Source organism: Marmota monax, unplaced genomic scaffold (genome assembly GCF_021218885.2).
Source record: "Marmota monax isolate L192 unplaced genomic scaffold, Marmota_monax_Labrador192_F-V1.1 WCK01_AAM20220418_F8-fsc00503, whole genome shotgun sequence".
In the NCBI taxonomy this organism is placed as follows: Eukaryota; Metazoa; Chordata; class Mammalia; order Rodentia; family Sciuridae; genus Marmota; species Marmota monax.
The window spans coordinates 58,550-75,021 of NW_026693958.1; the positions used below are offsets into that span (position 1 = coordinate 58,550).

Consider the following 16,472-nt stretch of genomic DNA (forward strand, 5'->3'; position numbering starts at 1 on the left):
TTTTGAGTTTGGTTGTTTCAAGATCAATTTTACTTTCAGCATGAATTATTTGAGTGCTTATTGAATCTTGTTATTCTATTTCCATTAGAATATAAAATTTACCACAAGGACTACTGGACTTGTGATGGAATGCCTGACACTTAAATTTGCAAAATAAAAAAAAATAGTAGACACTCACTAAATCTTAACATAATAAGTTTTAATTAAAATATAAACAAAAGTTTTATGCTATTGAAAGCATGCAGAAATTTTTGCACAGAAAATGAATGCCATATATTTATTCAAGAAATATAAAGAAGCATGATTCATTTGGAGGTCTGCAACAGTTTTCTTATGATTAGACTCTAATACAAATTATTATATGTGAAAATTAAACTATGGGACATATCTTTGTTTCTTGTGTCATACAAATATAATTTTATAAGTACAATACCAACTATACATGCATGCATATGTACACAAAAGGAAATTATTTAAAACCACCTTCTGTTTTTCAGTTTCTCTAGGGCTCCTTTCACATCTTTGTTGCGTAGGCTATAAATCAGAGGATTCAGCATGGGAATCACAAGGATGTAAAACAGTGAGCTCATTTTATCTTGATCTAGAGAGTAGGCAGAACTCGGCCGGAAATACATGAAGAGCATAGTGCCCTGGAAAATTGCTACTGCAGTTAAGTGGGAGGCACAGGTGGAGAAAGCTTTGAGCCTCCCCTCAGCAGAGCGGATCTTTAAGACTGATGAGATGATGTAGCCATAAGAGACCAGGACTCCACAAATGGTACTCAGTTCAATGAATCCAAAAAGGGCAAATAATACCAACTCATTGACTTGTATGTCAGAACAAGAAAGGAGTAAGAGTGGAGGTAAATCACAGAAGAAATGATTTATCTTGTTAGATCCACAGAAACATAAGTGGAATGCCAATATCGTATGTATCAAACCATCTGCTGTTCCCACCAGGTAAACCCCAACCAGCACTTGGGAGCACACCCTGCTGGACATGTCCACTGCATAGCGCAAGGGGTCGCTGATGGCCTTGTACCTATCAAAGGCCATCACTGCCAGTAGCATGCATTCAGTATCTATGAAGATACAGACAACGAGGAATTGCAGAGCACAACCAAGGAAGGGAATTGATTTGTTGTTGGCAAATATGTCCACCAGCATCTTGGGTCCAACTGCTGTAGAATAGCAGAGGTCAGAGAATGAAAGGTGGCTCAGGAAGAAGTACATTGGAGTATGAAGCTGGGAGTCTGTTCTGATTAAAATGATCATTCCAAGATTTGTGAGGAGGTTAATGAGGTAAAGAACCATAAATATAAAGAATAGAAACACTTTCATTTCAGGGTTATCAGTGATTCCCAAGAGAAGGAATTCAGTTAATGAGGAGCAGTTTCCCTTGTCCATTTTTCTTAGTAAATAGTTAAGAATATCATCAAAGTTATGGCAGGTTAGGCTTTGATTTTTTTCTGAACAGTAAAGATAAAAACTTATCTGTAAAGCAAAACATAATTTCATTCTGTAAATTGTTTTGTGTTTATTCGGAATATATCCCAAACATATGTCAATTTCAAAAAGACATTATAATATTAAAAATGTAGTGCGGGAAGTTTGTGATCTTTGACTCTAACTTTTTATATATCCCAGATGTGCAACTTGTCTTATCTATTACCCATTCTCAGTAGAAGCCTCAAGCCAGATGCTGGAAAAGTGAACATCTCCTATCCTTAACCAATAGCCAAGTTCTCTCATTCTTCATCATTGGTATACCATGCTTTTATATCTTCTGTGAATGCTTTTTCCTGGTTCCAAAGGAAATAGTCCTTGAAAAGCCAAGGAAAAGTCATAAAATGAACTGGTAGGGAGGAATACCACCAACCATTTGCTCATTCATGGGTTTTACATTCATGTTTTCATTAAAATGAAAGTGTGATGATAGACAAAGTTTTGCAGTTATATAAGCTTCTGTTTCTTTTGGTCATCTATGTGTTTACGTGCATTATGGCATGTTACATGATGGTGTGTCTATGTGTACTTACCTGTTGATGTATAAAAACTGGAATGTGACTGGTCATCTGCATTTCTTTAAATATTAGAGCATGTGATCCACATGGACTTAAATTGACACAGATTTTTTTTGTAATAGGTCACTTCTATTATTATTTGGATACAACAAAAACAAATCTTTATATGTACGACATCACTTGAAGAGGGATTTTAAAAATAGGATGTTTTCTTTATGAATCTTGATTAAAATATAAATAAAGAATTCCTTTACTATTATTCTACAAATGAGAAGTATAGTGAATCCAATTCACTCAGATCACCAAGAAAATATCACTGACCATGAGACTGTGGAGCATGATTCAATTAGCAAGCAGGTATAAAATCGTTCATCTATACATTTCATAATACTTGATCTCTTATTTTTTTTTTCCAAAGAAGGCCAGGATTTATTTTTCTTCTATCCTTCAAACATAGCCATTTAGAAACCTACCTGAGATAAGCATGTCTTCCTGTCCTTATCTCTGGTGTGTGAACAATATGAGGATTATATTTATTTCTTCCCAATGTCTGTTGGGACTTAAAACTTCTAGACCTCTGCCTTCAGGTTTTTGTGTAATTTAAACATGATTAATTAGTTTCCTGGCTCAGTATTTTCCTATGAGAATACTGCAATGAATTTAGCAAACAGCATGCTTCACAACAAACATATGTCACCTTCTTCCAGTGAAATCATACATCTAAGAAACTGAAATGCACAGTCTGCTTAACATGCTGAAATACAGACTCCACTTCCAGGTCCCTTCCATAGCTTGGCTGTTCATAATGTAGAATCCCACTAGTCACGTAGTCATATATGTACAGAGGGTAATAATTTCTGATTCATTCTACTAATGTTCCTACCCCATAAGCCTTCCCCTCCCTCCACTCCCCTCCACCTAATTTTAGTAATTCGAGTCTTCTTTTAAAATAAACATATCACTTGTATATTCATAAGGCTGTGCAGCCACCCCCACTATTCAATCACTGAACAATTTTCATCATCTTAGTAAGAAACACATCTCATGGCAGGCACCCTTGTTCTCCCTTTTCTGTTAGACTTGGCAATCATTAACCTATTCTGAGGCTGCGTGCTTCCCTAATCAGGAGAGTACATATAAACAGAAGTATGAAATATGTAGCCAGTTGTCTCAGGCTCCTGTCAATGAGTCTAATATTTCCAGGAATCATCCATGCCTTTGCATGTGTCAGAAAGCCCTATTTTGTAGAACTGAAATAACATTTATTTTTAAGTATATAATATATTTTCATTGTTCATTCACCCTTGATGAACACTTGGTTTGTTTCTACATTTTCACTGTTATGAATAATGATGCTATAAACATGCATTTCAATGGAGAATTTAAAGACAACAACATTTCCTGTTGTCATACTCTGAGTCTCAAATGGCAAGTCATCATATGTGAAGAAATAAGGCCAAAAACTTTTCAGCCTGAAAAGTTTGGGGCCTTATTTCTTCACATATATTTCTGTCTTTCCTACACTTTTTCTCCTTCTGTCATTTAGAAAATGTATATGTTGTTATGATTTTTAGTGTCCCATATGTCTCTTAAATCATCTTATGTTTTCATTTTTTCTCCAGGCTTCCTAGATTGTACAATTTCTAGGCACCTGTTTTCCAAGTTCACTAACACTTACTTCTGATTCATCTACTTTGCTGGAGAATCTTTCTATTGAATTCATTAGTTCAATTATAACATTATTCAGATCTATGATTTCTGTTTGCTACTTTTTAAGTATATATTTTTCTCTCTCTTGATAAAAATTCTATGTTTATTTTTGCATTGCTGTCTTGAGCTCTGAATGCATTTCTTCAATGATTATTTTTAATTTGCTGTCAGGTCAATCACAAGTCCTCACTTCACTCATGTCAGTTGGAGATTTATCATGTTGTCTTCACTGTTTTAACTTGGAATAAATATCCCTGATTTTTCATTTTCCTTAATATTTTTTTCATTTGGTCCAAGGAGAATTATAAAGTCAAATCCCCTCTGCGGTCAGAGTTTATGAGTTGAGAGCCAAACCTTGGAGGAAGACTTTGGAGGTAGTAGTAAAATGTGAGGTATAGGCTCTACTTTCCATAGGAAGTGATCAGTATTAGATATTTATATCCCAGTTTTATGTCACAGTTCCTAGGACATGTTTTATGTGAGAGTATACCTCACACATTCTTATTCATTTAATATGGATGTTCTCTCTTTTGCCAGGTGGGTGGGGCTCTTCTCAAAAGGAATTGATACAAGAATAGAGGTTGATGTGGTGTATTCATAAAAGAATCGATACTTGAGCTAATTTACCATGTTGCTGATATAATATCCTTAATTACATGTTATATGAACAGTTTGGTTATGATATGTCATACTATAGTCAGCTTTGCTTTAAGCCTTATTACAGGTCTTTGAACTTTCTCCATTTGAATGTTTATATTTGCCACATCTTTGTTAATTTTTAAGCTTTGATTTCTTCATGCAGATTTTTACTCAATCTGTTTATTCTCCTTCTTTAACTCCAAAGGTATGAATATAAGCTGTCTTTAAGGTATCCCATAAATCTCATGGATTTTCTTCATTCCTACTCAATTATTTGTTATTTTTTCCCATTAAGTATTTATTTTTAAAATACTATGCTCAAGTACACTGGTTCTTTCTTCTCCTTGATCAATTATACAGTAAATTCTTTCTGTTGCACTTTTCATTTCATTAAATTTTTTCATCAGCTCCAAAATTTCTGTTCTGTTCTACATTTTTTATTTCAAACTTTCATGTTTCTATTTGGTTGATTTATTGTTAAATTATTTAATTTTGTTGAATTATCTCTATGTTCTTTTGATGTTGACTGAGATTCCTTAAAACCACACAACTCCTTTAAAGGTCATTTATAGGTCTCCCTTTCTTTGACGATAGTTAATGAAAAATTAGTCTGTCTGATGTCAGTGTGCACAGTCTTTCCCTATGGAAGATGTGAGCAAGGTCCCATTGTCCTACCTCCAGTGAGGGAGCAGTATCATGGTTTGTAAGAAACCTTTTAGCTTAAGTCAGTGTTAATGAGGATTGGATTAATCCTCAGTGGTCAATATTGTGCGTGCTTACAGTAGAAGTAAGGGCTGTAGGAGTATCTGATGGAGAAGGCTCTAATCTTTTTCCCAGTGATGAAATCATTCTCAAGAGGATGACTGTTGGCACTAAGTCTAGTTGGGGACATGATGATGGTGATAGTAGGGGTAGAATGGGCAAGCAACTTGAGTCTTAATCCTGAGTACTCATACAGAATTTATAGCTCTGAATTCGGGACAGTGGTGGCCTCAGGGTTCATGATACATTTTGTCTTAATAAATTATTGATAATGATGAGCAAAGTGTGAGTGCTTGTTCATCAGCTGGGACTCCAGACTCCAAAGCCTGAGTATATGCAGAGACAGTGCAGTACTAAGGGACAGACAGAGCTGGGTTGTTAGGGAAGAGGAACTTCTTAGGTCTTCTTGCTCTTATACCAAAATAACTGAGATTGGGTAACTTATAAACAATATAAGTTTGGTTTCACAACACTAAATGCTATTAAGTCCAAGATGAAGACACCAGAAGATTCAGTGGTAAAGGCCTTTTCCTCATAGATGTTACCTTTCTCAGTGTCACCAAATAGCAGACTAGGTGAAAGCTCTATTGTCACATGTCAGAAGCCAGGGAGTTCCTGTTTTGAAAGGGCAGTATGAGCTTATCAGGGGAAAATCCTCAAGATTTAATTATTTTCCTGAAAGCCAAACCTCCTAATAACATAGTAGGAGTTAAGTTTTAATATGAATTTTAGAAGGACACTTTTAGACCATAACAACAACTGTGTTGTGTACCAAACATAGGTACACACAGACATATTGTGTTGGAATTTAATGGAGATATAGCAGTTCTGGGGTGCCGGGCACATACTAAGTTGCAAATGCAACAGAGTTATTGACGAGAGCGTGGGCATGCACAGAGAAAATGAGGATCTGGGTGCAACATGCAGTCTAGTTTCCAATACTGGTCGTTCTAGGGTCTGAGGCATGAATATATGCACTGCAGCTATGGAGCTAGTACAGAAGGAGACTACTGTGGAAAGGCTGCAGGATAGGGTGAGTGGTATGTGTGTGTTTTAAATTGATGTTGCTTCTATTCCTGGGAGGACACAACAGTCCATTACTGACAAGTTGCAAGCTTCAATGTCTCTCTCTTCAGAGTTGTCCACAGCAGCGCAACCCCAGGGACAAAAGATTTTGGTGTCCTCTACAAAGCACATTGTTGGAGACAAAGAGGGTACCACCCTTTGGCTCATAGCAACCACAGTCTCTTGTCTCCTGTTTCTAGCCATCCTCAAACATTCAAGCATTCTAATCTATCTCAGTATTTTTTCGTGTTATCCTCCATTTCTTTTTTTTTTCTTCCACTCTATTACAGCATGTAAATAAATGTTCCCTTGAGTAATTCTAAGACTGTTATGATTCCTGAATGATTATCTTTTTCCCCCCTGGGGAAATGAATTCTTCTATGCTAACTTGCTAACACCATTATTTTAACTCACCAAGATTGTGTCTGATAAATTAAGTGGGGGGAAAAAAGACAGCTCCTCACAGTTTTACATCTGAAGATACATTAAGACATTTTTCTCTTCCCATCCTCACAATTTTAGGATATGATTTATTTATTTAAAAAAATTCTTAATTATTTCTCCTGAGAACCTAACAATGATTTCATTAAATTAGATGGAAAACCGTGACCTGGTCATATTGGGATGCTCATGCAATAGAATCAATAGGCAAAAGAGTTTGTTTTCCTGATTGTGGTGATTGTCTATGAGTTGTTATTACTCCCATATAAGGAGGGAAATGGACAGAATTTCTGGAAGACACGAGAGCCTTTGAGGTGTCTTATATTCTCTTTAAACCTATTGGAAAAAATTAGAAAAAAACTAAAACAGCTCAGTTTAGAGATAACTGCTGATGACATAGATATTTCAAGAATAATAGTTTGGAAACCTTTACCAGAACAGAAACCATAGTAGTTGAGATGTTTGCTAAAATTGAAGAGACTATAAAAGATATCATAGAATGAAGTCTGTTATGTTTGCCACCTGAAATAATATCAACAGTAGTTGAAACCAACATTGTAGTATGAGTTCATTTCTCTCTGGCTTTGACACTCATATATTTATAATTAGAATATCCAATATCCCCCTCACTCCATTCTTCTGTTTCCTAATATAAGACATGGTAATTGTTGTTATACTTTTTATTTATTTATTTATTTATTCTAATTTGTTATACATGACAGCAGAATGCATTTCAATTCATAGTATACATATACAGCACAATTTTTCATTTCTCTGGTTGTACACAAAGTAGAATCACACCATTTGTATCTTTATACATGTGTTATATGAAGTTCATCTCATTTCACCATCGTTCCTTTCCTCATTCATCCTCCCTTTACCTCCTTCCCCTTTGCCCTATTCAAAGTTTCTCCATTCCTCCCATCAACCCCATTATGATTCAGCATCCACATATAAGAAAAAACTTTTGGCATTTGTTTTATTGGGATTGGCTTACTTCACTTAGCAGGATGTTCTCCAACTCCATCCGTTTACCTACAAATGCCATGATTTTATTTTCTTTTGATGTTGAGTAATAGTCCATTGTGTATATATTTTCTTTATCCATTCATATATTGAAAGGCATCTAGATTGGTTCCACAATTTTGCTACTTTGAATTATGCTGCTATAAACATTGATGTGACTTTGTCCCTGTAGTATGCTGTTTTTAAGTCCTTTGGGTATGTGCTGAGAAATGGGACAGCTGGATCAAATGGTGGTTCCATTCCAGTTTTCCAAGGAGCCTCCGTACTGCTTTCCAGATTAGTTGCACCAATTTGCAGTCCTACCAGATATTTATGAGTGTTTCTTTCCTCACACATCCTCGCCAGCACTCATTGTTGTTTGTATTCTTAATAGCTGCCATTCTGACTGGAGTAAGATGAAATCTTAGAGTAGTATTGACATGCATTTCTCTAACTGCTAGAGAGGTTGAATATTTTTTTGATATTATTTGTTGATGGATTGTATATCATCTTCTGAGAAGTGTCTGTTCAGTTTCCTAGGTTATTTATTTATTTATTTATTTATTTATTTTGGTGGGTTTTTTTTTTTCTTAGTTCTTCATATAGCCTAGATATTAGTGCTCTATCTGATGTGTGTGTGGTAAAAATTTGCTCCCATTCTGTAGGCTGTCTCTTCATCTCACTGATTCTTTCTTTTGCTGTGAAGAAGCTTTTCAGTTTAAATCCATCCCATTTATTCCTTTTTTATTTCTTTTTGGTGCTGGGAATTGAACTCACGGCAAGGCAAGCACTCTACCAACCGAGCTATATCTCCAGCCCTGAATCCATCCCATTTATTGATTCTCGATTTTCTTTCTTGCGCTGTAGGAGTCTTGTTAAGAAAGTCAGAGTCTAATCTGACATGATTAAGATTTTGGCCTACTTTTTCTTCTATTAGGTGTAGGGTCTCTGGTCTAATTCCTAGTTCCTTGATCCACTTTGAGTTGAGTTTTGTGCATGGTGAGAGATAGGGGCCTATTTTAATTTTGCTGCATCTGGATTTCCACTTTTCCCAGCACCATGTATTAAAGAGGCTGTCTTTTCTCCAATATATGTTTTTTGTGCCTTTGTCTGATTTAAGATAACTGTAATTTTTTGGATTAGTCTCTGTGACCTCTATTCTGTGCCATTGGTTTACCAGTCTATTTTGGTTTCAATATCATGCTGTTTTTTCTTATTGTTGCTCTGTAGTATAGTTTAAGGTCCAATATGCTAAGCTCGAGGCCAACATAAATCTTTTTTAAAAAATATTTATTCTTTAGTTTTAGATGGACACAATATCTTTATTTTACATTTATATGGTGCTGAGGATTGAACACAGTGCCTCGTGCATGCTAAGAGAGCACTCTACCACTGAGCCACAACCTCAGCCCCCAACATAATTCTAAATGGAGAAAAATTAAAAGCATTCTCTCTAAAAACAGGAACAAGACAGAGATACCCTCTTTCACCATTTCTATTTAATATAGGTCTTGAATCTCTAGTCAGAGCAGTTAGACAGATGAAAGAAATTAAAGGGATACAGATAGGAAAAGAAAAACTCAAACTATCACTATTTGCCAACAACATTATTCTATACTTAGAGGATCCAAAAAATTCCACCGGAAAATTTATAGAACTAATAAATGAATTCAGCAAACTAGTAGGTTATATCCATATTGTATATGGTTTATATAGTGATCTGTTAACATTGTCCTTCCCCTCAAAGGAGAGGTATTGGAATCCTTCAGGGGCACAATAAGCCTATAGGGTAAAAATGATAACAACTTGGAACTACAGTGCTAAAAAGTGAAGACACATGATCAACATGAAAAGATAAAGGAAGAAAGCACCCAAACAAATCAAGATATTACATTATTAGAATCATTGGCCAGCACATCAGAAGAAATGACAGAGAAGGGGTTCATAATTAAAATGCTCTGTGAATTCAAACCAACACCCATAAATCAAAGGCATTTCTGTACATCAGTGACAAACCCTATAAAAAAGAGGAACTAGCAGAACTAACCCATTTATAATAGCCTCAAATAAATAAATAAATAAATAAAATTGAGAATCAGTGAAAGACATCTACAATGAAAACTACAGAACACTAAAAAATGAATTTAAAGAAGACCTTAGAAGACGGAAAGATCTACCTTGATATTGAATAGGCAGAATAATATTGTCAAAATGGCCATAATACCAAAAGTACTATAGAGATTTCATGCAATTCCAATTAAAATTGAAATGACTTTCCTCCTGGAAATAGGAAAAGCAATCATAAAATTCATCTGGAAAAATAAGAGGCCCAGAATAACCAAAGGAATTCTTAGCAAGAAGAGTGAAACAGGTAATTACACGTCTAACTCAACAGTTTGATAAGCCACAGGGTACAAAGTTTCTGTGCCATTTCGACAGAAAAATTCTCAATCACCCCAGATTGATCAGATGGCATGTAAAATTCTACATATCCTCTTTATTCAGTTTTATGTGTACATCTGTTTGAAGTAAGCATACTTTTGTAATTGGTTTTACTTGAAAATTAAATTAAATATGATTAAATATATGTTCATGAACAAGCACTCTGAAAGAGCTGTATTCTTCTTCGTATAATTTTCAATATGTTCATGACTGAGAGCTACATTTATCCAAACAACTTCTAGGTTGGATTAGTTAAAAGAGGAAATTATATGAGACTTCAACATAAAACTTCTAACCCCATAATACTTACAAGTTTCTGCTGCCAATGAAATGCAGAGTAAGTTCCTTTGGATACCAGTTCAGGGACCACACTCACTTCAGTTAAGATGCTTCAGGAAGGATTTAATCATATTGTAGGTAGGTGGTCAGCTTCTGAAAATGATGACTGTGTTGGATCAAAAATATAATTTCAGCTTTGCTAGCTGCATTACAGCCGCGGGAATTCAGCAAGCACCTGCCATTGATGAAGAAATACAGCAGGCTCCCTGTATAATGAGGAGGGCAGGATTCCAGGAAACATAGCAGAAGACTGCAGCCCTCAGGGTGTGTGGTAAGCAGGCCAAGCTGAGCCAGGGTTTCTCTAAGTGCTGCTCCAGCTTGTACATTGGAATCGCCTGAGGAACTCTAAGGACCAGGGGCGCATTCTAACTTTTACTATTCCCTTACATAGAAATAATCATGTTTTCTGAAAGATGATATAATATCTGTGATATAATTATTGACTACCAAATGGAAGTATCATAGCAAATGTAAGAATTTAATTTGCAACTTTAATCTACCCAATGTAGATATTATCACTAATAGATGCTTAAATATGTAAAATACTTAACTGGAATGAAAAGCCATGTTTAGAAACCCTACATCTATCATGGTCTGTATGATTATAAACTTGATTGAATAAATCTGAAATAAAATTCAGGATTAAATTGTTCAGTTTGCTTGTGTAGTTTTGCATGCGTGTAGTCTCTTCCTACCAAGTAAAGCACCAGAGATGATGAGAAAAGCTGTCGGTCAGAAGTATCAAGAAAAGCTGCTTAGAGAAATTTAAAACTGACATGAACATGATTCTGGCTGTAACAAAGAGAATATTGATGTAAATGTACTTTTACACTGGCACTACCAGATCAAAGTTTGTAGATGTTTATTATCACAGAATAATATTTATGTACAGCAAAATGTTCTGGTTTCTAAACTACATTTTTCAAGGATACACATCCTCCAAAGCACTGAAATGATCACCCCAAGTAGACATAGATTGACACTATTATAAAACTAATGGCTTAGACTGTATCTGAAATGCCAAAGAAGAATGTTCCATACTTTCAGGAATACGTGGCATGACAAAAATATTAGATAGGGATAAAACAATTATTTTCCATTATAGTTTACCTCTATTGCTCTAGCTGCTATTCAGACAAGTTTCTAACATACGCAGACATAAACTAAGTATAGAATATTATTAAGTTACTAAAATCTACTTTATAAAAGTATTTTTAAAATTTTTTTACAAATGATACTATCACACATTTTATTATAAAATGTGCCTTCTAACTAATGTGAAATACAAATATATATAATAAAAATCATTCACTGGTAAAACAATATGAATATTATTCTTAGCACCTAAATGTATTAACACTATAGGTCATGAAAATCAATGATATAGGTAAAAGTATTCTCTCTCATTTGCAGACAAATGAACTGAGGCAGAGAAAAGTACAGTAACCTTTTCAATGCAACATTCATTATCAAGGTGCAGACTTAACATATAAACCTAGGCAATCTGGCTTCTTCTCTTACCCAGAAATCCACACATCTGAGATATTCTGCACACATATGTACTCACATTTTTTTCTGAGATATTTACTATATTCCTTAAGATAACCTGACCCAATCCATTTTAACACATATCCTAAGACTGTAACCAAAAACCTATTGAAGAGCAACTATTGTTCAGCTGCTACTTTTTAATATATATTTTTATTGTGGGATTATAAAATGACTTTGATTCTGTGAAAAAGCAAACGTGATAAAAGCCTGTTGTACAAGTAGTTGTGTGCTGCTGTTAAGGTTGCTGTGCCAAGTTAGAGTTACTAATTGAGGAATTAGGTGAAAATTGAAATATTATTTCTCATGAAGAATTTATCTTGGATTGTAGAGCTTTCTTCTCTGCATCTTTTACATCTTTATTTCTCAAACTGTAAATCAATGGGTTCAGCACTGGGATGATAATGGTGTAGAACACCGAGATAATTTTATTAGTGTTGGGAGCATACACAGAACTGGGACGGAAGTAAATGAAGAGAAGAGTCCCCTGGTAGACGACCACAGAAGTCGGGTGAGAGGCACAGGTAGAGAAGGTTTTCTTCCTCCCACCAGCAGAGTGGATCTTTAAGACTGAGAGAAGGATGAAATAGTAGGAGGTGATGATGATAATGAAACAGATAATTTCCACTGAGCTGCCATATGTGGAGAGGAGCCACTCATTAATTGATGTGTTTGTGCAGGAGAGCTTAAGCAGGGGAGGGAGGTCACAGAAAAAGTGGTTCATGACATTTTTGTCACAGTAGTTCAGAATAAAGGCAAAGGATGTGTGAACCAGAGAGCTCAGGTTGCCTCCAATGTAGGACAAGACAATTAACCTAATACAGACGCCCGGTGACATCACAACTGTGTACAGTAAAGGGTTGCAGATGGCCACATAGCGGTCATATGCCATGGCAGCCAAGATAAAGGATTCAGTATCTGCAAAAGTGCAGAAGAAATAAAACTTCAGGGCACACCCATAGTAGGAAATAGATTTGTTTACTGAGAGGAAATCATGTATGTATTCTAGCTTTCTAGAAAGCACAATCACTAAGGAATAGCAAAGGTCAACAAAGGACAGGTTTCTGAGGAAGAAATACATTACATTCACTGGTAAATAAGGTATTAGATTTAGCATGAAATACAAAGAAACTAAATGTATTAAAAGGCAGTTACTAAACACTAAATAAATCATGTAGTAATTGAATTGAGTGGAAGAATCAACAATAAAACTGTGGAACTATTGAAAGCATCATAATTTTTTTCACATGTATTAATTCATGACAAGTAATGTTTGGATACCTGCAAAATTTTCTAATGATTAGCTTTTGCAGAAATATTTTAGTGAATTAAACAATGTGACACAACTTTGTTTCTTCTGTACCATGCAATATAATTTTGCAGAAAAACACACAACTATTAAAAGGTGCATATGCACACATAATGAAAATATTTAAATCCACCTTTTATTTTTCAATCTTTGAAGGGCTCCTTTCTTGTTCCACAGACTATTACTCAGAGGGTTCAGCATGAGAATCACAAGGATGTAAAATAACGAGATTCTTTTGTCTTGTTCTACACAGCAGGAAGAACTTGGCTGGAAATACATGAAGAAGATATTGCCCTGGAAAACTGTAACAGCAGTTAAGTAGGAGGCACAGGTGGAGAAAAGTTTGAGCCTCCCCTCAGCACTGCAGATCTTTAAGGCTAAAGAGATGATGTAGTAATACGAGACAAGCACTTCATAAATGGTACTCAGCTCAATAAATCCCAAAATGGTGAATACATTTAACTCATTGATTTGTATCTGAGCAAGATCGTATAATAGAGAAGAAATATCAAGGAAGAAATGATTAACATCGTTAGACTGTCAATGTTTTATGCATCAAAGCATCTGCCATTTTCACCAGGTAAAACCCAGCCATGAGCAGGGGAAAGACCTACAGTCTATGTCTATTGCTGATGGTTTCATACCTACCAAAGGCCATCACCACTATCACTGGGCACTCAGAATCTGCAAGGATCCATGAGGTAAAGTACTGTAAAGTACAATCATAAAAGATAATTAACTTATTTTCATCAAATATTCCAATTGGCATCTAGCACCCAGTTGCTGCAGAATAGCAGAGGTCACAAGAAGAAAGGTGACAAAGGAAAAAATATATTGGTGTGTGAAGCTGGGAATCCACTATAATCAGCATGATTATTCCAAGATTTCCCAGAAGATTAATGAAATAAGCAAGCAGAGATATGATAAGTGTGGATAATGTTAATGCCAGTGTAAATGAACTCAGGCAAGGAGGAATCTCTCTCATCCATTTTCTTTTGTTTTGTGCAAACTTAAAAAAGACCCCTATAACGTTGTGAGTGTGTGTGTGTATATCTATCTATCTATCTATACATCTATATATATATATATATATATATATATATATATATATATATATATATATAAATTAGTCTGCATATCCATGGATTGTCTGTAATGAAAGAACAATGATTCCAACTCTAATATTTTTTTTTATCCTTAGAAAAAATATCTAGTCATGCTTCACTCTTAAAATAACATCTTATCTATTTGGAGAAAAAAAGTAGAAAAAAAACTAAAATAGCAGTTGAGAAAAGTTGAGAACTAGATATCATTAAAGAGGTATAGTACTTTCCTCATGGTTTTTATTTTTGGGACTTTGCCTTCCTTACTTCATGAAATCTAAGTATGGAATAAACACCAACTATACAAAGACTAGGCTGCAAGATAGAGAAACAAATAATTTTGTAATTTTGTGATTTGTATAAACATTCACAAAGATACAAAAACATACAATTATGACCTTTCTCAAAATCATCATTGGTTTAAAAAATTATTGTTTTAGTTCTATATGCATTGAGCATAGCACTAACCAGTAAAAATGTTATATTCTACTGTTGGTAATCAATGTTCTCTTTAGTAATTAATTAGACATAAAATAGACATTATTGATTTTTTTTTCAGAAAGCATATTATGATTCTACCACAAATTTGATTTTACCACAAAAATTGGAAAAAGGAGATGGATATTTGTGGGTTTCCCACCTTTCAGGTAACTAAGGTAAGTGGCCCTATTAAGTTGAAATCAAACATATTGTTACTTGTAATATGATACAGCAATTATCTCTCAACTTAAAAAATAAAACGAAATAACATCCTTAAGTTTTTTAATGTTTCTGTCCAATAATCAAATGAGCTAAGGGTTGCTTATGAACCCAGATTATAACAAAATAATTAAACATTATTTTGTGAATAGTAATACATTCAGTGAACGTCTTTTGGTTTTGAGTAGAAAATATTCATTTTGAGCAATAGATTTCAAAATTTAATAAACAAAATAAGCTGGCTTAAATAATTTATTTACAAAGCTCTCATTTATTTTCCCAAAAGGTAAGGGTTGTTTTATCCTTAATTTAAAAATTTGGAAATTCAGAAACCTTTCTAAGAGAAGCAATGTCCTTCGGTGTGTGATAGGTATGTGATATGTGTGTGTGTGTGTGTGTGTGTGTGTGTGTATATATATATATATGTATATATATATATATATATATATATATATAATGTTTGTCATTACCTCTGAAGCTAATTATTCTCTAAGCTACTTCCATCAGGGTTTCCCATTTTACAGAGGTAAGTATGATTAATTATATTTATGGCTCTTTATTTTCCCCTGTGAATGCATCCATGTCTTCAGTAAAGTTTGAGTTTTAACTCTTGACATTGATCATTTAATTGATCTATGTCAGTATGAAAAGTGTGGATTAAATTCATAGTGTTAAAATAATACACATACACAGAGCCACTTTTGTTATTTGAGCTGTGACTACGGCCCAGTTTCATGTTTGACCTGGAGTAACTGTTGGTGTGCCATTGGTATATGTGGTCATTGCTTCTGTACTAGAAGTCAATCTAAACCTAGGTAATCCCAAACATAATGTTGGTGTATTATGCAGAAAATACCAAATAATTACTTACAAAGTCTTACTGCCAAACTTCCCACTGGGTCTGAAATAAGTTGAGATGCCTTGTCCACAGTTAATAGCCAGTAATCAGGCACTGATGAAGTCTTCCTGGCTCTAGGAAGAACCTGGGGATGAAAGGACCATTCCCAGTCTCCTATGTTGCACCTGAGACCACCAATATTACTAAGCTGGATTACGCACTGCACATAAATAAATTATTTGGTCCCATAATAAGCTCAATACTGAGATAAGACCAAGGTCCACAATTCTATGGGCTGCCAACTACTGATGTAGACTTGTGACCCAAGACAGTTTAAACAGCCATATATTATACTAGCTTAATAGAAGCCTGATCATACAAGGGCTACAAGTCTGCCCTTGGCAATGAAGCTATCTCAGAGTCTTCACCCACAAGTAGGCTAGGGGATGGGCCTCCTTAGGTTCTGCCCGGGGTTATATCTCTACATTCCAATGCTAAGTTCCAGGGCAAAGTCTTCTGTTTACGATGATGACCTACATCTAATGAAAA

The 16,472-nt window shown here is 34.9% G+C and overlaps 2 protein-coding genes across 2 annotated transcripts; both read right to left on the reverse strand.

Annotated features, from left to right (window-relative positions):
- Positions 1–473: 473 nt before the first annotated feature.
- On the reverse strand, positions 474–1,421 carry LOC124106338 (olfactory receptor 5W2-like). The gene has a single exon (XM_046463945.1). It carries the CDS (start codon positions 1,404–1,406, stop codon positions 474–476), a length of 933 nt encoding a protein of 310 aa, XP_046319901.1. The 5' UTR covers positions 1,407–1,421.
- Positions 1,422–12,278: 10,857 nt separating this feature from the next.
- Positions 12,279–13,055, reverse strand: LOC124106322 (olfactory receptor 5I1-like). The gene has a single exon (XM_046463932.1). The coding sequence runs from the start codon at positions 13,053–13,055 to the stop codon at positions 12,279–12,281; it is 777 nt and encodes a 258-aa protein (XP_046319888.1).
- Positions 13,056–16,472: the final 3,417 nt, after the last annotated feature.

What these genes read in the sequence shown, in the direction of transcription:
- LOC124106338 (XM_046463945.1), bottom strand. Translation starts at nt 1,406, where the DNA reads ATGGACAAGGGAAACTGCTCCTCATTAACTGAATTCCTTCTCTTGGGA.
- LOC124106322 (XM_046463932.1), bottom strand. Translation starts at nt 13,055, where the DNA reads ATGTATTTCTTCCTCAGAAACCTGTCCTTTGTTGACCTTTGCTATTCC.